This window comes from Vicugna pacos, chromosome 1 (assembly GCF_048564905.1).
Source record: "Vicugna pacos chromosome 1, VicPac4, whole genome shotgun sequence".
NCBI lineage: Eukaryota > Metazoa > Chordata > Mammalia > Artiodactyla > Camelidae > Vicugna > Vicugna pacos.
Window position 1 is genome coordinate 43,142,225 of NC_132987.1, and position 26,155 is coordinate 43,168,379.

The following is a 26,155-nucleotide window of genomic DNA, read 5'->3' on the forward strand; positions in this document are numbered from 1 at the left end:
CTGAACAGCACTGCAAATGCTTTGAAAATAAAGCTGACATTAAAAACACACAGAAGAAAGCTACCTGGAACATTCTGCATGAACCCAAATGAGCCAGTTTCCTGCTAAAACAAAAATACCAACATTCTCCATAAGATTTAAATAAGACCTAGAGTCATAATATTAAAAATCTCCGGAATATAATAAAAAATTACTTGGCATACAAAGAATTAGAAAAGTCTCAACATGGAGGAAAGTCATTCAACAAATATCAATGCCAAAATGGCATAAATGTTGGAATTATTTAATGTAATTCTTTGCCAGATATTGTAAAAATGTTTCAATAAGTAAGGGTAAACACTCTTAAAATGAATGGATGGACAAAAAGTCTCAGCAAAGAAATAAAGATATAGATGAGAACCAAAGAGAAATTTTCAAACTGAGAAATACAACTACAACAAACAAACACTCACTGGATAGACTCAGTACCAGAACAGAGGTGACAAAGGAAAGAATCAGTGAACTTCAAGACAGATAAATTATCTAATTTGAATAACAAAGAGAAGAAAAGATTGGAAAAAAATGAAAGTCTCAGAGACCTGTGGGTCAATACTAAAAGACACTATTTGTGTAATCAGAGACTCAGAAAGAGGAGAAATAGGGAAATGCAGGAAAAAAAAATTGAAGAAATAATGTCTGAAAATTACTCAAATTTGATGAATGACATAAACCTACAGATTTAAGAAGCTTGATGAACCCCAAACAGAGTAAACTCAAATACCATAATCAAACTGCTGAAAACTAAAGACAGAGGGAAAATGCTGAAAGCACTTAAAAGAAAAACAATGCATCATTTAGAGGGAAACAGTGATTCAAAATGAATGTGAACTTCTCATCAGAAAACACAGGCCAGAATGAAATGGAGCAACTTGTAACTAGAATGGATAAAGATCTTCTACTATTTTGTAATAAGAAGACAATCCAAAAAAAAAAAGAGAAAAAAATACGATTTGAACATATTTCCAAAAAAGCTAAACAAATATCCAAAAATCACAGGAAAATACGCTTAACGTGAAAAGATGTTGCTAATGTAAATTAAAACCACTGCTACATACCCTTTGGGATCACTAACATTAAAAAATCAAATACACTAAAATACCTTGAGATAAATGAAAATGAAAACACGACCACACAAAATTTATGGGATGCAGCAAAGGCAGTGTTAAGAGGGAAGTTTATGGCAATACAGGCCTTCCTCAAAAAAGAACAATCTCAAATAAACAATCTAACCTATCAGCTAAATGAATTAGAAAAAGAAGAGCAAAAAACCCCAAAAGTCAGCAGAAGGAAGGAAATAATAAAGATCAGGGAGGAAATACATAAAATAGAGATTAAAAAAAAAAATAGAAAAAAATCAATCAAACCAGAAGCTAGTATTTTGAAAGAGTAAATAAAATCAACAAACCTCTGGCCAACCTCACAAAGAAGAAAAAGGAGAGAACACAAATAAGCAAAATAAGAAAGGAAAATGGAAAAATTACAACAAATAACATAGAAATACAGAATATCATATGAGAATATTACGAAAAACTATATGGAACCAAAATGGATAACCTAGAGGAGATGGACAAATTTCTGGAAACATAATGTCCACCAAGACTGAATCGAGAAGAAACTGACCACTTGAACAAACCAATCACTAGAAATGAAATTGAATTAGCAATAAAAAAACCTCCCTACAAATAAAAGTCCAGGACCAGATGGCTTCACTGGGGAATTCTACCAAACATACAAAGAAGAACTCATACCAGTCCTTCTCAAACTCTTCCAGAGACTGAAAAAGAGGGAATACTCCCAAACTCATTCTATGAAGCCACCATCACCCCAATACCAAAACCAGGCAACAACACTACCAAAAAGAGAATTATAGGCCCATATCACTGATGAACATAGATGCAAAAATCCTCACCAAAATATTAGCAAATAGAATCCAACAACACATAAAAAAGATTATACATCATGACCAAGTGGGGTTCATCCCAGGGACACAAGGGTGGTTCAACATACACAAATCAATCAATGTAATACATTACATCAATAAGAGAAAGGACAAAAACCACATGATCATCTCAATAGATGCAGAAAAAGCATTTGATAAAATTCAACACTCATTTATGATAAAAACTCTCACCAAAGTGGGTATAGAGGGAACATATTTCAACATAATAAAAGGTATATATGACAAACCTACAGCCAGCATAGTACTCAACAGTGAAAAACTGAAAAACTTCCAACTAAAATCTGGGACAAGGCTGTCCACTCTCACCACTTCTATTCAACATAGTCTTGGAAGTCCGCCACAGCAATCAGGCAAGAGAGAGAAATAAAAGGTATCCAAACTGGAAAAGAAGAGGTAAAAGTGTCACTATATGCCAATAACATGATACCATATATAGAAAACCCTAAAAAGTCCACACAAAAACTACTAGAATTAATCAAACAATTCAGCAAGATAGCAGGTTACAAGACTAATGTTCAAAAATCAGTTGCATTTCTTTACACTAACGATGAATCAACAGAAAAAGAAAGTAAAGAAACAATTCCCTTTAAAATAGCACCCAAAGTAATAAAATACTTAGGAATAAATCTAACCAAGGAGGTGAAAGACTTATACATGGAAAACTATAAACCATTAATAAAGGAAATTAAAGAAGATTAAAAAAAATGGAAAGATATCCCATGCTCCTGAATTGGAACAATCAATATTGTTAAAATGGTCACACTGCCGAAAGCAATCTACAGATTTAATGCAATCCCTGTCAAATTACCCAGGACATATTTCACAGAACTAGAACAAATCATAACAAAATTTATATGGAACCATCAAAGACCTAGAATTGCCAAAGTATTACTGAAGAAAAAGAAAGAGGCTGGAGGAATAACTCTCCCAGACTTCAGACAATACTACAGAGCTACAGTCATCAAGACAGCATGGTATTGGTACAAAAACAGACATATGGACCAATGGAACAGAATAGAGAGCCCAGAAATGAACCCATAAACTTTTGGTCAACTAATCTTCGACAAAGGAGGCAAGAATATACAATGGAATAAAGACAGTCTCTTCAGCAAATGGTGTTGGGAAAACTGGACAGCAGCATGTAAATCCATGAAGCTAGAACACTCCCTTACAGCATACACAAAAATAAACTCAAAATGGATCAAAGATTTAAACATAAGACAAGATACAATAAACCTCCTAGAAGAAAACATGGGCAAAACATTATCTCACATATATCTCAAAAATGTTCTCTTAGGGCAGTTTACCCAAGCAATAGAAATAAAAGCAAGAATAAACAAATGGGACCTAATTAAACTTACAAGCTTCTGCACAGCAAAGGAAACCATAAACAGAACAAAATAACAAACTACAGAATGGGAGAAAATTTTTGCAAAAGATAAAACTGACAAAGGCTTGATCTCCAGAATATATAAGCAGCTTATATGACTTAATAAGAAAAAAACAAACAACCCAATCCAAAAATGGGCAGAAGACCTAAACAAACAATTTTCCAAGGAAGAAATACGAATGACCCATAGGCACATGAAAAAGTGCTCAATATCACTAATTATCAGAGAAATGCAAATCAAAACTACAATGAGGTATCACCTCACACCAGGCATAATGGCCGTCATTCAAAAGTCCACAAATGACAAATGCTGGAGAGGCTGTGGAGAAAAGGAAACCCTCCTACACTGCTGGTGGGAATGCAGTTTGGTGCAGCCACTGTTGAAAACAGTATGGAGATTCCTCAAAAGACTAGGAATAGACTTACCATATGACCCGGGAATCCTGCTCCTGGGCATATATCCAGAAGGAACCCTACTTCAAAAAGACAACTGCACCCCAATGTTCATAGCAGCACTATTTACAATAGCCAAGACAAGGAAACAACTGAAATGTCCATCAACAAATGACTGGATAAAGAAGAGGTGGTATATTTATACAATGGAATAGTATTCAGCTATAAAAACTGACAACATAATGCCATTTGCAGCCACAAGGATGTCCCTGGAGAATGTCATTCTAAGTGAAGTAAGCCAGAAGGAGAAAGAAAAATACCACATGAGATTGCTCATATGTGGAATCTAAAAATAAAGAACATAAATACAAAACAGAAACAGAATCACAGACATAGAATATAAACTTGTGGTTGCCAACGGGGAGGTGGGTGGAAAGGGACAGACTGGGAGTTCAAAATTTGTAGATACTGACAGGCATATGCAGAATAGATAAACAAGATTATACTGTATAGCACAGGGAAATACATACAAGATCTTGTGATAGTTCAGTGAAAAAGAATGTGACAATGAATATATGTATGTTCATGTATAACTGAAAAATTGTGCTCCATACTGGAAATAGATACAACATTGTAAACTGACTATAACTCAATAAAAAGTATTAAAAAAACCCCACAATGAGATACTACTACATACCCTTTGGGATCACTAACATTAAAAGAGACACTAAATTTTTAAAATAAATAATTACTAAAGAATTGCAATACACCTTATGAAAAACATAACATTAAAATCAACTTAAATGTGTTCTTCTACTTAGAATAGTCTGAGTGTGTGAGCCAGTCAATAATGAAATGTTGATTTTGTTTTTGAACTTTACAGCCTTTGTCTCCAAGCCCAAAGGAGATCTCGCTTCTGTTTCTCTTCCTTTGATAAACTCCCTCTTTAAAAATCTTGGTTTATTATTCTTCTTCTTTATTCTCCAGTTTTAATATTCCTGTCTCTCTTAGACCCGTTTAATGCACAGACTCAGTACAGACACTGTGGCAGACCCCACCTGCACCCCCACCACCAACAGGCCACACAAGGAACCAGTCTGGGCAAAGACTCAACACACTTGCTCCACACATCCCTGCTGGCCAGTGGGGAATCAGAATTCACCACCACTAAGAAGAAGCTGTGCTAAGCCACACTATGTGGATCTGTCCCAAGTTACAGCAGCGGACTGCAAGCCACACCTTGGTGGCCAGCCTCGTTTTGGGGCTCACACCAGCGAACACAGTTTGTCTCTAACCCATCTTTTGAGTGTTGTCTCCACCCCCCCATCCCAAAGGATACTATGCTTAAGCAGTACACCACCTCTACCCTCCTCCAAAACTGCTGAGCTCTTTCACCCCTCTGTGCCTTGGTCCTGGCTATCCCTCTGCCTAAAACAGTCAGCTGTCTTCATCTGTCAGCTCCATCCCCCAGAACCTGGGCCAGCGTTCTCTGCTGTGAAGCTTTCTCAGCTCCTTCAGGCTCAGTCACTGCCCCTTCCTCTGTGCTCCCCCCCGCCCCCACGCCTTCTGTTATGCTGACCCTCACCACTGAGTTTGCCCCAATCCCATGTCTCACGCACGACTTCCTGACTGTCTGTTGTTCCCGCGTAGGGGCAGCTTCTCACTCATCTTTTTGTGCCTTTGGCCCAGTTCAGTACCTGTCACACAGCAGCTGCTCATTAAACAGGTCTGGAATTAATGAGTGAATAAATTACTAAATGAATGGGTGGGTGGTTAAATGAATTCACAAAGGAATTCAGTGCTTCTAGGTCCCAGGTTATTTCTCATTTCACTCTATCTGCCTTTGCTTGCATACTAATGGTTTTAGAAACCGACGAACAGTTTTTGCTTAAGTATATGATATCTCTCAAGTGAGTTTAGAAGCTCCTAAAGGGCATGTGCATCCTCTCACTGTGCATTTCACTTCCTCAGAGCCAGACAAGTCAGGGTGTAGTAAACTTCTGAATGCTCTCTTTTGTAATATACTTGCATGACAGGAATTCTCTTCACTTGTTTTGAGGGAGGTTCCTGCGAAGGTTTTATTTCAAAGGAAGTGTTGCAATAAGATATTATCCTAGCACATCATGAAAAAGAAACAGCCTCTTGATTCATTTTCCTGCTGACAGTAGAAGAGAAAACATTCAAGGTTTCATCTCTTTAGATGTTTGAATAAGAGTTTGTACTTTAGTGTTCAGAACCTTGAAAAGAGGTATTATTTGCTTGTGTAAACATGAAAATACGGGCTCAGTGGAAACACTATTTTCAGTCTCTTTCATGTCCTTGTAAAACTTTCAGAAATACTTTTTAAAGGAATACACGTACTACACCAAGCTTGAATTCATTCTAGTAAGTGTTTAGAAAGTATTCAACCAAAGAAATAGCTCCTGAGTATGAAACTTTCATTCTTGGTAACTGACTAAAGAGACAAAATGTGGCAAGAATATGAAGCCAAGACTAAGCTCCTCCACAAACATGAGAATAAATAGGTCCACGATAGACAGGCTGAGCATCACACACCTTATCCTCCGACTCCAGACAGTGATTCTCAACCAAGAGGGACTGTGCTCCCCAGGGGACATCTGGCAATGTCTTAAGATATTTGGGTGATCAAGACTGGGAGTTTGCTACTGGCATCTATCTAGTGGATAAAAGCCAGGGATGCTGATGGTGCTGAATACCCCCCGATGAGCAGAACAATCCCCCATAACACAGTATTATCTGGTCCAAAATGTCAGTAGTGCCAAGGTTGGGAAAACATGCCCTAGAGTTACAGATTTCCACACCACTGAGGCAAAACAGCAGCAGAAGATGAGCTGACACTCTTAATTACTCTCCCCTCCCCCCAAAATCTAGAATTAGGAGGAAATGAGTTATGGTGGTATTTCCACAGCTCATATAGAAGGAAGCATTTGGAAGGAAACAGGATAGGGAAAAAGGAGGGGCATTTCAAGCACCCAAGTTCTTAGAAGGAAAACATATTTTAGACGTTTTCAATATTTCCATTGTAGCAAATGTTAGCATCTGCAATGGGTTTTCACCGTCTAGACAGATGGGTAATTGAGACTTATGTCAGACTACAAAGTCTACACCAACTCCAGGAGTAAAATTTCCCAAGGGCTAATGGGTTTTAGATATGAGACTTCCAGTGGCTCTAATAATCATCATAACTCTCATGGATGACTTTAAAGGGGGTCAGAAAGTTGAAACCTGATGGATCTCCAAAAAAAGCTGACCGCCTAGTTACTACCAAGCACATTTTAATAGTAATAGCAAATGGAAATATTTCAGTTTCAAAGGGAAAATTCAGAAGCAGTATATTCACTGGACCTGGTGACAGATAAACCAATATGAGGAAAGACATTCAAGGAAGCTTATTTTCCATTACATCTACACCTGTATTTGCACTGCAACATAATCTTTACTAAAATGAATATTGAGTATCTGCTTCTAAATGGAAAGACAAAAACAAAATTGTTCAAGTTAAATATTTTAAGAATATATATGGATGCCAGGTGTTCTGAAAAGACCTTTCACTGGAGGCTATTACAGTTAATGTGTTGAGACTTCGGCCACACCATCTGTGAGTACTGCCGGTTTTCATAATGTGCGATTCTGAAAGAGCATAACACTGCTGTACATTCCAAAATGCAGAGACCTCCAAACAAACTCCCCAGGGACAAATACTAACCACCAATCTGTGATGAAAATCTCTTCTTTTGCCTCCTCCATTGCATCTGCCACATCTTCAAAATATCCTTTGGCATTGACATACCTGAAAGACAAGTTTTTGTTTCATTTTTTAAATGGAAAAAAGAAAGACATCTATCATATTGCAAAACAAAAGATGGAAGCCACTGCTCAAGTCTCCGCAAAATCGCCAGTTTATATACTTGGAAAACAAGGATTGAAAGCAATGCCTTCGGTCTGCTATACAGGAAGTGCAGTGAGCAGAGAGAAGGAGGCAACCTGATTCTTCTCTGTGAGAGAATCACAAACTGATGGGTCTCACCATCAGATGGGGTCAGATGGAACTCTTCCATCCTGTTGAACTCATACGTGGTTGTTCTTCTGAGACTGAAAGCAGGCCAGTTTCTAATTCATGGGTAGAAAAACATGCTAAGCTGGATTTTATTTAAAAGAAATATCTAGCAAGTAAATCCTCTTTCTTATATTATGGCTAATGACTTTAATAAACCTTCTTTTGCATCACTAAGAAAATGTATGAGGTTAGCTTTTAAAATCAAACTTCAAAATCTGAAGTTAACTATCTAAAGTTCACTGTAAAAGCAAAAATTGGAAAACAAATCTATGCTCAGGTCGTCCTATAAAGAAAGGCCCTTGTTAAGTATAATGCATATCTTTTCACAGCTTCAAAAATTGATTCCAGACCACCATAATATTAAATGTTACGACTACTTTGACAGTCTTAGAGCAAAAAGATCTTACCATTTAGCTAAAGTGTTCTCTTGGATTGCAGCATATGACCCAAATCGATGATCTTTGAGAAAGTTGGTGCCATATTTCTGGATGAATTCTTCTATAGCTCCTCCCCACCACCGAGCATGTCTATAGCTGTTGCATTTTAAAATAAGTGTCCTTCAAAAGAAAAGCAAAGTGTGGGAAAGAATGGTCACTCTGGGTTCTATCTCTTTAAACAATTTAAAAATTAACCATATCCCATTTTGTTTGGTACTGCAGCAAACATTAAGTTGGAAGTTTTAGGCAAAGAGCACCTTACTCATGTCAAAAGAGCAGACTTTTGAACATTTTTGGCAGGATTTAAAGGTATACTCAATGTAGCAAAAGCAAACGCTCAGGTTACTCATTCCCTCATTCACTCATGCAAACGTGTGTAAAGGCACCTACTATATATAGGCTTACAGCTAGCAGTGCCGGGCTGTGAGGGGGACAGTGGGAGAGGCGTGAGGTAAGGTCCTGCATCTAAGTGTTAGAGAGTTGTTGGCTCCTGGGGAGGACATTTCCCTTTGGGCTTCCTGGTGTCCATTCCCTCGGCCTCTGGAAACATCCTGATTGTGCTTTAGGAGGTGAATCCGTTCCCTACTCTGAGTTCACCAAAGCCAACAAAACGGTACCTTCCAGCCCTTGATCCCAAAGACCGGTTCAGGGCTGAGCACATAAGCCAACTCCACCCACTAGTGAAAACAAATCCAAGGACTTGCTCAGAAATGCCAGGAAGAGATTCTTTCCCTTCCACTGAACTTGGTCTGAGTGTAAGAGGCCAGTCATCTTGCTACCACCAGGGGACCAGCCTGAGGATGGAGCAGATGCACAGGAGATGGAGCTGAGAAGGGCCAGGAAAATGTGCCTCAATGACATAGGCTGAACCTTGGAATCAGCCGTGCCTAACGTGGCTGATGATTACCTCTGACGTAAGCCAGACTGCATTGGATTTTTCTATCTCCAGTGACTAGATTACCCCACATGGTTACAGATTTATAGGTGCTGAAAAAAAATTCAAAGCAGGAGATTACAAAAAGTTATTATCACATGTCAAATGTCAGAATTGGTGACCACCACCAACAGGTGAAAATAAGTTATTCAAAGAAGGTGTTGGAGCCAGCAGTCTGTCTGCCATTCAGGGAGAAACCCACCCCCAATATAAGAAGAGGACTGCAAGTGAGGAGGGAGAGTTTGCCATTTTGGAGAAACGCAATGATCACGATGAGAAGCAGGGAAGGCGCTATATTCACAGACCCTAAAATCATTATTTAAAAGGATTAGAGATGTCCAAACTGGTCCCCTCGATACGTCAAAGACTGATGCTTGCGCTTTTGTCTGGGTGGCTAATGTTCTGGGGTGTGGTGGTGCCGGGAGCAGAGAGGCATGTCCAACACAGTGGCAGAGGAGACGCGGGTTCTGCCCAAGAGGGCACGGACAGTGCCGGGGCTTGAGCCATCACGCAAGTACTAACTCCAGCTGAGCTGAAATGCCTCTGGAAACCAGTTATGAGAAAAAGATTTTGTGGAAGACATAAGTGACAAACAGAGGTCTTGTCACAGGACGTGAATCAGAGTGAAGAAAAAAAAACTATTCCAAAGACGGAAATAGGAAGAGGAAAGGTGAAGAGGCCATAATAAAATGTGTGAGAAGGGATGGTGAAGACCTGAGAGGCTGCCTTATGGAGAGGGTGCAACTAAAGGCACAGAGACAAAAGGCCTTCGGCTATAAATGGAGGAGTTTGGGTTTATTTGATAAAATGAGGAGGACCACTTATACCAAGGAGGAAGCAGAAGAAACCTGCATCTCTGTGGATTTATTTGGCAACAGTGTACAGATGAGTGAGGAAGAAATGGAGATAAGACAGCCAGTAAAGTAATTGTTACCGTGACCAATGAGAACTGCAGCCTGAAGTCTGTGGTCCTTAGGAAACAGGAACGTAGTACCAGGAGGGAGATGGCAGCGCCATCACATTTCTAATAACCAATCCTGAACCTTTTATTGTCAGAGATCAGGAAGCTCAGCATTTTTTTCCAAGTACACAAACACACGTGCAAGTGTATATTAGTAGGAGTAGTATATTTATATGTAAATATGTATGTTTTTATATCAGTGAGTTTATGTAGAGAGAAATGCATATATATTCATAGACATCAGGCTGAACTTTATAGAGACAAATATATATAGACAAAAATACACATATATTGTATAACTATTATTTGCCAAAAAGAAACATATTTATCAACACACACACACACTCGCTAATAAAATCCATAGTAAATGTACACTTGAGTATCCTTTCACAGTATCTTTCTTAAAATCTGTGTGTAAACAGGATTTTTGTAAATCAAACTGCTTTTTACATGTTTTGTTAATTAAAGGATATCAGTTTATAAAGTAAAATTTTACTTCTTAAAATACGAACTATCACTCCTTAATTTATTTGCTGGGTAAAATCGGTATTAATGAGTAGTGAGTCTTGTTAAAACAGGCATATATTTTGTTAAAATAGGCATACAGTGTGACACACGGGATCATTTATTCTGATTCTTGCACATATGATGTGCAAACAGAAGTAGTTTCATTTCTTTTGATTGGGGATGAGTCCTAAATCACAATTTTCTAACATCGAAATTATTTTGCCTTCTTCTTCACTTAAGGTTGGGAGAATAACTCCGTTTTCCAGAGAAGTCTTTTTAAAGTATTTGTAATTTCTACCTTGAAAGATTATCAATTCGGAGTCCGTATTTCGTCTCTGTCTCCTTCCTGCCCATCTTAATTCTGAATTCTTTGTCTACCAGCAGGACGAAGGCAATGGCACCGCTGTCTGGTTTCATGTACAGTAAAAAGGAGTCCTTCACTATCAACCACCTGTGAGAAGGAAATAAGCAGTTTTAACGTTGCACTGAACGATGGAAACAAAAGGAACAAATTATTATGACAGGTCTGAAGTACACATTCTAGCAGACAGCAGACATGCTTTTATATTTCACAAGGGAATTTATTTTCTTAAAAAAATCACTGATACAAAAAAATAAAAAATCTTTCTATTATGTTTTTCTAAGAAGTGCTGGCACCAAGCAATTCGAGACCATTCATTAGCTCTTTAAACACTAATGGCAAAGCCTGGAAGAAAGGCCCTGACGTGGGCAGGTCGTATTCACGGGACGCCCAGCACAAGCCATGGCTGTTGGGAAAATGGAGTGGGTTGGTGTTTGCTAAAATAAACTAGCATCAAAGAAGCAAATAAGTCTCTTGGTAAGTAAAATCCCCCTTTTAAAAATCCAGGAAGCACCCAGTGCTCTACATACTCTCTTGTTCATTTCAAATCATTTGTGGCTTTAAGGACCATTAATAAATGATGCTCAGGGGCACATGATCTCTCCAAAGTGTATGTGCATTCAATCCAGTATACGTGTAAGTGCTTCGTGATGGAAAAAAACAGTGATAAGCTGGGAGTTAGGGCAGAGGTAGAAATGGCACAAAGACAAATCAGATGTGTTCTCAAAGGAGCTAGTTAGGCCAGTGGGGCACAAACAGCGACAGTTCCAGCCCGAGTGGGACAGGTCTTAGGAGAAGAAAGCAAACAGGGAGGTGCATAAGGAGGAGGGGTCTTTAGTTCTCACTAAGAGAACGGGCTAATGGCATTCTCCCAAAAAGCTGATGTCTGAGTGAGGCCAGGAAGGAACCCCTCAGGCAGAGCCCACAGGGGTGGTGGAGATGTATATCCCCCACGGAGGGAGGAGTCAGCAAAGGCGCTAAGGTGTGGAAACGCTGCAGGTATTGGGAGAACGTCCGGGGAGGCGAGGGTTTTCTGGGCTGCAGCAAGGGAAAATGGGCGGATGAGGGCAGGGGGAAGGAAATGGGCAAAGGCCACACTGAGGAGGGTTTGAAGGCCACGTGAAGGAGGCCGACTTTATATCATAGAACCAGTGTTCTCTCAACTTGCCTGATCATCAGAACCTCCTGAGATGTTTGTTAAAAAAAAAATAGTAGATTTCCAGGCCCCAATGCATATCCATTAAAAAGGCCAGTGTTTCTACCAAGACCTAGGTACTTATTAAATAAGGGAATCTTCATGCCCCTGCTAGGCAGTGGGACAATAAATCAGGAACTATGTTTTAGAAAGAAAGTATGAAGGATAAAGAGGGATGTACTGTATGTAGCAGGTTAGCAAGTCACTGCAACAATAGGGAACAGTGCTTCTCACACCTCGTGTCAATATGCATCACCAGGGGACCCTGTTCAAATGCAGATTCTGATTCAGTAGGTCTGGGGCGGGCCTAAGATTCTGCATTCTAACAGATCCATAAGGTTAGGACCACACATCCAGTGGTAAAGATGCAGATGAAAGGTGTGACACTGACAATGGGAAGAGCGAGAGAGAAAGGGTGGGACTGATTTAAAGTGAAAACAAATGGCAACTTTGTCAAGCGGCGTCTAACGTCATATTTACCTGCAGTTGTGGAGTGATCGAATGAATTCGCTGATAACTAAAGAAAGTATCAGTGGGAGTATTATATAACTTATCAGGCAACGCACAGCACATTATGAAATAGATAAGGCCAGAACATCTGAACATAAACTAAGCAATGTTGTGAATGTAACGTGGGAACTCAGCATTTAAAAGAAATCTATAATAAATCATTACTGCAACTGCTAACTACATTACATTTCAGTGGCTCTCGGATTTGCGATTTAATGTAGAAAAATCTACATGGATTTCCACCCAGTGTCACTTCATTCATCTGTTTTTTTAATATGTAGGCTGTGTCCTTCCCAATAAAAAGGGTGTGGGATGGATTTAGGATAATACAGTAAAGGACCTACATGTGAGACGGTTAATAAAAGGAAAAGCATCAAGGTCACAGAAAGCAAACACCTAACCGCAATGCTAGTACAATCATGGTGAAGCACGCCCATGTGGGTTTGCGCTTCCTGGTTTTTCTTATCAAATGAATAAATTAGAAATAAAGAGGTCTCTCACCAAAAAACTAAATTCCAAAGGAAGTCTCCCACTTGGAACCTAACATAAGGCAACTGAACAATATTCATGGGTAACATTCTCAAAAATTTTCAGCAAATGTAGAAACGATACATTTTATAAGAATTCTCATAATCCTGCTCAATATAAATGCCAAGGCCATGATATCAAATGGTAACTCAGTTATTCTGATGGGGTTGAGTTATGAGTCCAGACATGTAGCTGCCTGTTGATAAAAGTCAGTTAAGGCTAAAAGAGAGTTGCTGGATCATATATCTGGTAAAAGTCCCACTCTGGCTGCAGTCCCTTGTCCCAGCTTGACTTCTGATGCAAGCTAGAAAGCAGATGGCAGGGCCCGGACCCGGGGCACTGGTGGGCTGTGCTGCTGACTGGGAAGGAACCACAGGCTTTGAAAACCACAGCTGCAAGGTTTGCCAGTCTGCAAAAGAAAGTCACACATACCAGACTTGGGAAGTGGCCTGCCTGGAAGCAAGGATACCTGAATGGCATCAGAGCTCGCTCTGGCCAGAGCTCCATCCACACCAAAGACAACAGTGTGGGATGGTGATGGAATAACCCCTGCCCAGTGTACAGTTCCCATCGCTGGCATGGGAACAAATCACAGGCTCAGGGCATAATCACCAGGGCCACGGGCTGCAAAACACGCCTTCTGGAATAGGCCACCAGCTACCACTGTGGAGATGTGCCCTGCACCAAGACACCTGCTGAAGGAGGCGTGGTGTCTACTGCACCATCCTGCAGGAACAGGCACTTTTCTCTCATTTGCAGAGGCTCTGATGCCACATTCAGCAGCAGAAATGAGAGGGCTGAGTGTACGGTGGGGCCAGGCCACGGTTCAACCCTGGGGGTGCCGTTATCATTGTATCCTATGTGAAAAAGTTCCTCCCCGGCCCCTTCAAGATGTGGCAGCCTGGAAATACAGAACTATTTAGGAATGACTACTGGATTTTGCAAGCTGACGGCAAAAGTTAATGGTTTCTGTTTTAACAACGATGAGTTGTTCTCTGTTTAACAGTCATTGGATATCAGATGAACTGATGCCTGGCCTTTATTTAAAGCTCTTCTTAATTATGTCATTCAGTAAATCACTCCTGGTTTCTTCCTTTTCTCTCTTTTGTCAATAGATTTTTTTCTCTAACATACGCATCAAGAAAGGACTCCATCCAGCAGCCTTCTGGGAGTCATCACCTGCTGCAAAGGGATTAAGCGTGTGCCTTGAAGTCAGCCTCCCTGGGCTCCAGTTCTGGTTCTGCCACTCACCCTTGGGTAACTGAGCCTGAGGTCTAAATTCAGAAAGCGAGGATAACAGCAATGGCCAGTTCGTAAGTGTCTGTGAGGATTCACTGAGATGATTCATGTATATTGCATAGCACAATGCCTGGCACCAATAAATGTGAGTTGTTTATGAATGCTCTTGTTCTAAACCAGATGAGATTATGGTCTGTTCTAGCAAGGTGCCTTCCACTTGTGCTACTAACTGCCATGTCATTAAAACACAGCTAGACCCACGTGATCCAGCCATCACCTTCTGAGCCTCATCTACTGTTCTCTCCAAATGTTGGTCTGGCTGGTCCTCAGACTTGCTAAACTTGTTCTTTGGGCTTCCACACTTGCTATTCCTCATCTAGAAATTATTTCTTCCAGATTCTCCCATGGGTGGGTCCTTCCTGTCAATCAACCCTTTGCTTGAACATTCTTCCACGGGGAGGCTTTCCGGGGCACCCACGCAGCCCCTCCTCCATCCTGTTTAGCTTCTTCATAGCACTTAGCACTCTCTGGAACTATTTGTTTGTCTGCTTGTGTATGATTGCCCCTCCCCTAGACAGTGAGATCCCGGAGAGCAGGGAATGCGTGTCACGTCCACGGGTTTCTTCCCAGGGCCCAGAGTAAGTCTTCAGGCAAGGCAGCCCTCTTGCCTAAATAACGGCTGCACAAATGGGTCCCAGAGAGGAAAGAAAATCATTTAGTCACTGTCTAAAAATTGTAATTCTTGGTATAGCTCGTAGTTCAGCAAATGTGAAATTTACATCTTAAAAGCTCTTTATCTCTTTCTCTTAAGACATTACTTGAGCTAAGAAACTTATCATGTGGTCCATCAATAGGATGTGCTGTTTAAGCAGACGTTTTAAATTGTGGGAAGAAATGTTTGCTGGGTTTGTCATTTTTTTTTTTATATTTGTGGCTGAGACAAGGTCATCAAGAGACTTGATTGAAAGTTTGATTGCCCTGTTTGCCTGATGTCAATTTGTCAATATAGGATATATAAAGTAATCAGAATGGTTTTTTTTATGGAAACAAAAATAAAAGAGAGTTAGTTATGACCTAGTGTTGCCCTTGAAAGTAACCCTCCTAGTGTGGGAAGCTTCCTAAACACACATTGTCAGCTGTGTCTTATCATCTTTTTTTGGTGCGGGTATTTTATATCACGTGAATGTGACCCTGGAAATACTTACGAATATGGAACCAAGGTTTCAATTTCCATGGAAAGATTTATGCAATTTTAAATGATGACACATTTCATTTTAGGGAGGATCATATCTTTTTAGATTGTCCTGGTTGATGTCTGATTTAATCCAAAATTTAAAAAGTGGAGGAGGTATATTTCCTTTATATGACAAAGTCCACCCCACATCTTTTTGGGCTGCCCCTTCTTACAGAGGTTACAACTCAAACGTCAGTCCCTTGGCTCCTGGAGCTGAAGTCGCCCTCTGCAGTCCTCAAGTCCCTCACTACCCCATTGCCTTCTTTTCCCCTCAAGGCTCTGATCAGCACCTGCACTGATGTCATTCACATTGCTTGTCAGCCTCTCCACTGCCTGCATTCCCTCCAGTATTGCTCCGTGAGGGCAGGGGACCTTGTCCTGTTCACCACGGTTCACACTGCGGCTAGAACACAGCCTGGCAAACATTAGGTACTCAATAAATGACTGAATAAATGACAGATCAAGACTTCCATTGCTTGAGTAGATGTCTTAGGTTGAGTTGCTCCAGAAGTCAACTCTGAGACAAAGATGCCAGTGAAAGCAGGTTGGAAAGGGACTTATTAGGGAGCTTACTAAGAAGTACACGAAGGGAAGGACAGGAAGGAAGAGCAGAAAGGGAAGATATGTTTTCATGCACTTGATTGTGGGCAGTTGGGCTGCCAACCCACTGGTGAACTCCGGGAGACAGTGCAGAGCTTGCTGCAGAACCACCCCACCATAAGGGGTTAGGGGACTGGATTCCTGCCAGCTCCTGGCTGCAGGCTGCTCCTGGGGGCTACAAACACTTCCAGCCTGCTCTGCTCAGGGAGCCCAGAGCAAGTCTTCAGTCAAAGACCCACAGGTGCTTGCAATCCGAAATCTGTACTCGGCACTCAGAAGCAGACTTAGGCAAAGCTGATGACTGAGGAAGAGCAGTCAGGAGGAATCTGCATCCAGGCCCCAGTGGGCTGGGAAGCCCTGCCTCCCAGAGAGGCACAGCATGGGGCAGGAAGCGGGGGCAGGAACAGGCTGGCTTATACTCCATTCCTCTCCTGGGTTGGCATTTAGTGTTCCCCAGGTTCCCCAGGGTTCTGTGAAACTGGGGGTGGGTGAGGAGGGGAAGATACCTCAAGCGGGAGTCTCTGAATTGCCTGTGATGTTACTTATACCCTAAGTTTCTGGGGACATTTATATAAGTTACAGAAGTTTATTTGAAAATAAGTATTTCCTAGTCTATTATTTCTCTTTTTATTTTAGTAAAAAAAAATTTTTTGTAGCACAGAAATTTTCAAATGTTTCTATGCTAATCTCTTGATTTTTTTCCTTCCAATTTCTTCTATCCTTTCAAAACAGAAAATGAGAGCCTAACTCAATGGTATGTTTTGCTGGTACTGCATCTGAAATATATTTAAAGGTAGAGGCTAGCTTTAAGTTTATATATTTTTAATATGCACATAGTTCAATTTCATATTTATACATGAGTTCATGTATCTTTTCCAAGGTTAGAGAAATAACACGTATTTCTTGTTTGTTTTTGGTGGCAGGTAGTAATTAGGTCTATTTATTTATTTATTTTTAGTGGAAATATTGGGGATTGAACACAGGACCTTGCACATGCCAAGTACGCACGCACTCTACCACTCAGCTATGCCCTCCCCACAACAAGTATTTCTTAATGTTTTTCAAAATCCTGGTAAATTATTATTGCAACAAACAGTTATTGTCTATTATGTTCAAAACATTGTGATACATGCTTTCAGGAACAAATAAGAATCAGATAAGAATACTGCTCCACAAAGTGTCTTTAGTTAGATAGGACACAGGATTTGAATTAAAGTTCTCTGTCTGTATCACACTTACCATAATATACATTCTCATAAATATAATTCTAAAATTATCCCTGAACTCTGACCAATTTTTATTTTTTTAGTTTTTTTAATGTACAGTTTAGTGCGGTTTTAGTATATTTTAGTTTAGTATATTTGTAAATGTGCACACCATCACCACTAATATCTAATTCCAGAATATTCTCATCACCCAAAAAGAAACCCTATACCCATCAGTAGTCACTCCCTATTCTCCTCTCCCTGCAGCCCCTGGAAACCACTAATCTACTCTGTCTCTACAGAACTATTTATTCTGGACATTTCATATGAATAGATTCACATAATATGTGACCTTTTGTATCTGTTTTTATTTGCTTAATGTAATGTTTTCAAGGTTCATTCATGATATAACATGTATCAGTACTGCATTCCTCTCTTTTCATTAAAATTTTAAAAATTTTACTCAAATAATATATTCACATTCACATAATATAAAATTCACCCTTTAAAAGTGCACATTCAGTGGTTTTTTAATATATTCACAAATTTGTGCAACCATCACGGCCATCTAATTCCAGATACTTTCCAAAAAGAAACAACATACCCATTCCTTTTTATGGCCAAATAATATTCCACCATATGGATATACCACATTTAGTTTAACTGTCCATCAGCTGATGGATATTTGGGTTGTTTACACTTTTTGGCTACTCTAAATAATGCTCCTATGAATATCCATTTATCAGTTTTAATATAGGCATATTTTTTTCAATTCTCTTTGGAAATAGCTAGGAGTGGACTTGCTGGAGCATATGGTGACTCTATGTTTAACATTTTGAAAAACTGCCACTCTGTTTTCCGAAGTGGCTGCACCACTGCATTTCCACCAGCAATGTGTGAGAGTTCCAATTTCCCTACATCCTTGTCAGCATTTGCTATTGTCCACCTTTTGTATTACAGCCATCCTAGTGTGTGTGAGGTTGTCTATCATTGTGCTTTTGATTTACATTTCCCTAATGACTAGTGATGTTGAGCATATTTAGGTGTGCTTATTGGCCGCTGACCAATTTTTGACTCCTATGGCTCACTGGGTTTTCGCATATATAATATAATTTGCACACTCTGCCTACAAGCCCAAGTTTGAGTAGAATGTTTAAACAGATGTTGAAACTTGGAACTTCAAATAATTTAAAATTTGCTCTACCATGACTTTCAGAGAATTTATAATTGAAAACTAATATGTAAAAACCCCCCAAATATCCAGTTTATTGAGACAAACACACAAAACTCCTAAGTCCTACCTTTTTGACCACCGGTAGCAGGCTCTTCCCTGACCACAGCAATTCAAGCCTGGTATTCTGTGTCCCCCGGATCTTTTCATGATCATACCTTCTCTGAAAGAGACGTCAAGTTAACCCATCATCTTCAAATTTCCAACTCACGCTTAGCTAACATGGCCTCACAACTTGGTACTAAATAAATTGTTTCATTCTCACTTTTTCCTCTGCTCAATGCCATGTTCACTAGGCTGAGCACTCCAGCAGCTAATCTTTAAAAGCATCTGGTCAGATGGAGGCCTCTTGGCTCTGGGGGTAGCATACATAATTCTGTTGCACACACTGCAGGACCTTAAGCATCCTGCTTAGGAGGCTTCTGGCTCTACATGCTAAGTGGTCCCTCCAGTTATCATGAAAAATGCCTGCAGGAGGAAGGTTCGGCTGCTTTTGAGACCATTGGAGGTGCTCACCCCCAGATTCCAAGGTTTTTGTTAATCCCTTCACCTCCAGTTCTACGACCATGCCATGCAAAGAAGCAGAGTGAAGCTACTACTTTGGAAAGAGAAATATCTTGATTTTGAAAGATGTGAAAAGAAAGAACAGTAATAATGGCTAGCCAAACAAAAAAGCTAAAGCAACTACTAACAATCCTCTTTACTGAAAAAGTTAAGCTCTTAGTAACATCAAGCTTGCATTGTGAACAAAAATAATCATTAAGTTGATTTCAGTCTTCGTACATAACATACATTTTACACAGTATTATTTTTAGTCATGAAAGTAAGTGATAAACAGCTAACTTCTACAAGTGATTGAAGAGGGGATCTTTAATATTTGATTTTTAATGCATTCTCCCACACATCATATTTACTACCTCTGTTAAACACCCCTCCCATGGGGTTAGGGGACATCTGTGCTGTAAACCCATGAGGAGGAGGTAGGAGCAGTTGCCACCTTGTTTAATGTAGCAAGATAATTCTGTTTTGTGTAGAGGGAAGAAAAGCAGCTATCAGTGAAGCCAGGCGAGCTCCATCACCTTAGCATGCCGATAAATCAAATGTTAATGCTCAACTTTTCACACACTTCTTAAAGATCCAACACTGGAACTTACATGCCCTTTGGTCCCAAATCATGGATGAAAGACAGCTGGCTTATATCAAGGAATTCCGTCTGAAAGAGGCCAAAAAAACAGTACTTTAGAAAGCAAAAGAAACAAATAAATGAAAAGAAGAGGGAGAGAAATGTACGTGTTCAAAAAACATCACTAGGAACCACTGTGTATAAACACGTCTAGGGTACTCTACAGACTACACAGATCAATAACAATGGTATCGTCCCGAAAGAGTATGGATTAGAGCATGTACACAATTAAAACACAACCAAGAAAATGATGTGTCTAAGATGTAGAGATTTTAAATGCTCAAGAAGGTCATGGAGAAATCTGACAATGGTGGGAGACCATGTCAATAACAGCCTTAACAGAAAATCAGAGACAAAAAGCACACACTCCTGACACTAGGAGGCAGGAGATCAGACACAGAAAACCCTCCACATGAACAGAGTTCTGTGGGAAGAACAACAGTTACATGTGAAAGTAGTTATAGAGTTACAGCGAGGGGGTGACCACTTCCAAGCTAACGTGACATCACAGAGGAAATGGCATTTGATCTGGGCTTGTAAATAGAATTAATAAAATGAAACAACAATTTTCCTTTAAAGTTTTGTATATGTGATTGGGACAATCTATTATTAACCTTATAAGAAAAAATTACACATCTCTCAAAGCTGTCAGTACTGTGAGGTCCAATTAAATACTCGATTTTCTTTCTCGGGGTTATTTAAGGAAGTCCTTAAAATTCAAAAGGATTTACATACCTTTAAGAACCTCAAACATATCCTCACAAAGTACTTTTTATAGAGTATTTTGAAAGTCAAGGTCTTCACATTTTATTTCTTGTATAAAACATGGTGATTTAGTACCATGAACTTTTTTTTAATTGGAGTATGGTCAGTTTACAATGCTGTGTCAATTTCTGGTGTACAGCACAAGGACCATGCGCTTTTCATCTGATTCGTGGAAATGCTTTCTAATTGGAAAACATAGAAATGCATAAACTGATAGAAGTGATACCACAGAACTTTAAGCCATAGGATCCAAAATGTTTAAAAACCCTGAGCCATAACTTCTCATTTTCTCTCTCAGAAGCAGAGAGGAAATACTAATCCTAGTTTATATTGGGAAAAACTACTACAGAGGTGTAACTAATTTATGCAAAGTCAGAGACTGGTTGAATGGAAGATTAGAAAATGAAAAGCAAAGCTCAGGGAAACACTTATCTAATACTTGATTATTTTTTTATTCACATAGCTCTTACCAAATAGTTGACAATGGAAATATTCTTTGAAATAATTCAGAAATCATAGCTTCAGAACATCATACCAAAATTGCTAACTGTAAAGAATTTAATCTAAATTTAAAAAGTATACATCAGCAATGCAGATTTAAAGTTTTGTATTAAGATAAAAATTAAATTTATCCTAATGGTTTACCAAAGAGAAATTTAAAGAAAGAACAAGTCCTATTATAGAGAAAAAAAATCTTTGCCAATAAATATTCTAATACAGATTTATCAAATTGAAAACAAATGTGGCAAGGTCAATTTAGAAACAAACCTAACTACTACAATTTGAAATTTGACAAAGATTGTGTTGTCCAAACTTCCCAGTGCACCTTTAGTGATAAAAGTGTCATTCTCCATTGGGGTAGGTGATGCTCAGGAATAAGAATTTAATAAAAGAACAGATGTATCCTGATTTTCAAATAAAATAAAAAGAATTTAATGACCCATTTAGCCTGACAATATTCCATAGGCTTACTGATCTCTGAATAATGTACTAATCAGTATCTTTTTTCTTTCCAGAGGAACTTGTGAGGCTGCAAATCTAGTCTCTGGGCCAGATTACATTCAGAATGAGGAAAATAATATTATACAATTAAGACAGATCATATTGTATCCTATGCTTGCAGCACTTTGGAGAATTCCGCTGTTGGAGAGAATAATCTAAGTAACAACAGAAAAAGAGAAATAACATCTATTGAGTCAGTTGTAACCAGGTTTTCCCCTCCAAAGGAAATGTTCAGAAGACACTCTGGAATATCTAAATACAACATGCTTCAACTTTTAAAAGATTTTTATGATTGGAAAAGAAATTAAAATGAATACTTTGAAAAAATGTAAACATTTTTTAATCAACACTGGACTCCCAAGTATAGTAAGGTATGGAGAAAGAGGAGACTAAACTCAGCAAGCCCTGTGCCAGAGCCAAAAGAAATATTAAAGTCAAGTCACAGGCAGGCAGAAAGGTAAAAGAAATGGAAGACAATCGCACCCTGGTACTAGTACACACTAAATAATTCTCTACTGAAGGACACACCATGTCTGATTTTGGAGAATACAACCAGCAGCAGCATTTTTAGTAATAAAAGCAGTAATATCCTGATTCATTATGTTCTTTCAAAGACGCACACTCCCGAGTCCTAGGAAGGGAAGCAATCCTTCCCACCAGCCTTCACTTCAGATCCTCTGGTTGGACCCAAAGTGCTGGTCTCCCTGGGAAAACTCTTCTCCTGGACTGTGAAGCCACAGGTGTCCTTCCCGTCCATGGGCCACCACAGAGAAGCTGCTGCAGAAGGGGGGCCGTGGCCCGGCCCCAAGTCGCTTGTGTGTAAAGAGGACCCACTGGCTCCATGCCCAGCCTCCAAATAACACACTGGCAGGCAGCAATAGCGCAGCGAGTCACCAAAAAACTCCAAAGAGGCAAGGCACTCTTGCTTCCTCTCCTAAATACAGAGGGCTTCCTTCTTTCTGGCTTACATAATGCCATTCTCTACACAGAAGCCAAATCATAACTGCAAGTACTCTTTAAGTCCTGCACGTAGATGGTACACCCACGTCCAGCCTCCACAGCAATACAGTTTATACATACAAGGGCACAAAGTATGATAATCCAGTGCACTTTCCATCATCTGAACCACTGGATAATTGAAAGCTTTAAATTTAGAGTCTTTAAAAACACTCCCCCTTCAAGGGCCTCTAAGAGGGCAGAGCTCACTGCTTTCTGCTGCCTTCTGTAAAGTCCACTTCCTCCTGCTGGCCAGCTACATGCCTCCCAAACTTCGTCTCTGCAGCTACGTCTAAGCCCCGCCACCTCTCCTCTCTTTTCTCTTAGCTCTTCCCATGCTTCTCACTTTCACACGAAAAGACAGGCCTTTGACGGGCCTCACAGGCCAATCAGATAGCAAGCACAGTATGCTCCACATAATCTCCGTATATTCAACTCTGCTCAACTGTTTTCATCACCAACCTCTCAATGTTTTTTCTTCAGTGTTAGAAATACTTTGGGGCATTATTCTGGAAGCTTGAGGAGAGAAGGAGGTTGATTTCTAGATAATCCAGCCTGTAGTAGCATTTCAAGCTCATTTAAATCTATTGTTATAGACATATTAATTAAGTTACATTTGATTAAAATAAACAGCGTACTCTTAAACGGGATCCTTGCTGTCAAATCGACTTTGTATTCATTTCATTTGGTTTAACCCAAAGAGTAGTGCAGAAGTGGATAAAAGCACTTGTGTTAATAAAATGATCCAAAATTTAGCTGACACTTTACGATTTTATAAATTATTTCAAAATTTAAAGCACTGAATAGTACTTACCGTTGCATGATAGTTTCTATACATGGGCATTTTCAGTAGCTTCGTCAAGTAATCCTCCAGTTGTTTCTGTAATGCGAATATTTTAGGTAAGAGATATCATCCTACTTAAAGAAAAATTTAAACAGTGACAATGATGTGAGCTTCATTCCAGTTTAGCTTCCATAAGCTATTCAATTATTTATTGCTGTTATCACTGGACAAGGAACCCTGAATACATCCCTTTCAGAACATAAAAGTTTCAGATTACAAAAGAGAACTGACACTTACTTGTCAATTTCCTGGTAAAAAAATAATCTTCTACCCTGTGCAGCACTGTGTATCACTGAAGCAGAGCGGGCATAAGTGTCCCCCTCCTGAGATTTCTGTCCTATTGTCACACATGTCTGTACTCAGTCCTACTCTTCCCGACCCTAACTGCCCCATCTAGAGTTTGGGAATGAGATTTTACATGTATTTAGGATAAGCTACCTACCAATGCTGAACCAAATATATGGAAACAGATTATTTTAAAAGAGTAGATCTCAAAGCCCTCAAGGATGAGCTCAACCTTGACTCACAACAAACCGCAAGAGGGTCCTGCAGGGAGGGCAGCTTCCTCATAATGTCACTCCTGACAGAGAACATTCTTACTCTTCTGGGGAAATGCAACCTCAGGGTCAGAGTGGCTTGGGGGCGGGGTGGGGGGGTCGCCTAACGAGTTCCAGAGAAGCTAAACCAGCCTGGGTGATGGAGCAGCAGGTGACAGAAGTGGCGTCCAGGCCCACCTCACCCCTGAGGAGATGCCATGTTTCTACAGCACAGCCAAAGTATGCTCAGAACAACAGAGGAGCAAAAGGACTTACCCTTTTACCAAAGAACTGCTCTTGGATCATGTTTTCAGATGAACGGGGCAAGCTTGGCATCTCTCGAGGCTCTTCTTTGACATTCTGTCTTCTAAATGTATGTCTGAAACACACACAAACACACACACACAATGCAAACATTTATTAGATTATTCTTTGAATCAAGACTCTCGTCGTATCTTTCCTGAGATGGCTTATTTTTAGAAGACCTATTTAATAAAAAATATCCACCAACACCGGACTAGTTAACCAACAGTGCAAATAAAATAGTCTTTCCACCCAACTCGTGTACTGGGATAACTGTAATTCCGAAACAGTTACCTTTTGGTGGGAATGGGGATTCGGATAAAGGCTTTGTACTTGAGCAGTTCTCTGTGGAATTCCTGGAAGTGCTTGAATTTCCTCTTGACTTGCCATTTAAATTCCCCATGTGTTAATTCAATAGTGTAAAGATTGGTGCTTGGTACCTACAGTGAGAAATAAAAATGGTTGATATTTTAGATAAAAATAAGAATTTCAAAATCTCTCAATGAACAAAAGCTTACTAACATGTAACAGGGAAGTACCTTTAAATCAAGCCTACTTATTTTGTGTACTAAGTACTTAAGCAAAATGTTTTCAAAAACAACTGATTACAGAAATAATATTCACTCAGATACTCATCTTATAATATACATAAGACAAACTGAATCACACCAAAGACAAACTCACAAATCTTGCTCCAAATACAAACACACACACACACACACACACACACACACACACACACACACACACAGACACACACACACTCCTACACCTGAAATAAGAACCCAGGTAAAAGAGATGGTGAATAAAAGCTCTAAGCAGCCAACAGGGGATTGTCCAAAAGTACAAGCAGTGAACAGACAATTGGAGAGGGTGGGAGGGAAGCTGGAGGAAATGGATTTGATTGTGGAGCACAATCTTAGCCCACTTTCGCTCTTCACAAATGACATTAATGCCTTCTCCTTCTGAAATGCCCTGCAAGGTCCATCCTACAACACCACCCTGTCCTGAAGAAACACCAGCGACTAGGAAGGCACAGGATGATTAGAGGGGAAAGAGCAAAACATCTTCCTACACACAAAATATTTTCCCCAACTACTTAACTAACAATGAATTTCCATTTACAATTTCAAAAACATTTCTTATTAAAATGCAAATATATCTTGGTGACTAGTGAATTATTTCAAGCAGAAGAGTTAACAGACCTGGGAGATAAAAATTTTGTTATATTAGAAAGTGTCAGGAGATGAGGGGTATTTATAAAGCACAGGCAATCCTGAAAGAAGTTTCCATGGTGTGGGGGTGGGGGGGAATGGACACCGCGGGGAGGACACTGGCCCCTGTGGGGAGATTTAGGCACCACAGATGTTGACAGGTGCTGGGGGTGGGAGAGAGTGAATGTCTCCTGCTTTGCTGGTTTATCTGGGCTTCAGTATCTATAACCCCATGGGTGACTCCCAGCCTGCTGCCATTCATCAGTGATGTCTGGTATATTTTGCAAACTTTTAAAGCATACCACTCTGTGCAGATGTTGTATATAAAACAGGAGCATGAGAATCCATGTAATTTGTGCTCTTAAGTCTAGAATCCAAACACATCACCAGGAAATACTCAAATCTAGCACTTGCTTTGCCTCTAGTTAGGATCCACGACCGTTACTACACCCAGCAGTTCAAGGAATCCAGTCCTGAGGTTCAGTATTGAATGCTGTCTTTCACCTTGGC

The 26,155-nt window shown here is 39.7% G+C and overlaps 1 protein-coding gene across 4 annotated transcripts in view; it reads right to left on the reverse strand.

Annotated features, from left to right (window-relative positions):
- The window catches only part of PLD1 (phospholipase D1), a 176,356-nt gene that overhangs the window by 74,209 nt on the left and 75,992 nt on the right, over positions 1-26,155 (reverse strand). For all 4 annotated transcript variants that reach the window (XM_015236431.3, XM_006200801.4, XM_031679998.2 and 1 more), the window contains exons 4-11: positions 24,726-24,871; positions 24,405-24,507; positions 23,563-23,628; positions 19,957-20,015; positions 18,873-18,965; positions 10,998-11,150; positions 8,268-8,417; positions 7,510-7,593 (exon numbers count right to left, since the gene is read on the reverse strand). In XM_015236431.3, coding sequence (XP_015091917.2) covers positions 7,510-7,593; positions 8,268-8,417; positions 10,998-11,150; positions 18,873-18,965; positions 19,957-20,015; positions 23,563-23,628; positions 24,405-24,507; positions 24,726-24,871 — 854 coding nt within the window. The remainder of the gene's footprint in view (positions 1-7,509; positions 7,594-8,267; positions 8,418-10,997; positions 11,151-18,872; positions 18,966-19,956; positions 20,016-23,562; positions 23,629-24,404; positions 24,508-24,725; positions 24,872-26,155) is intronic.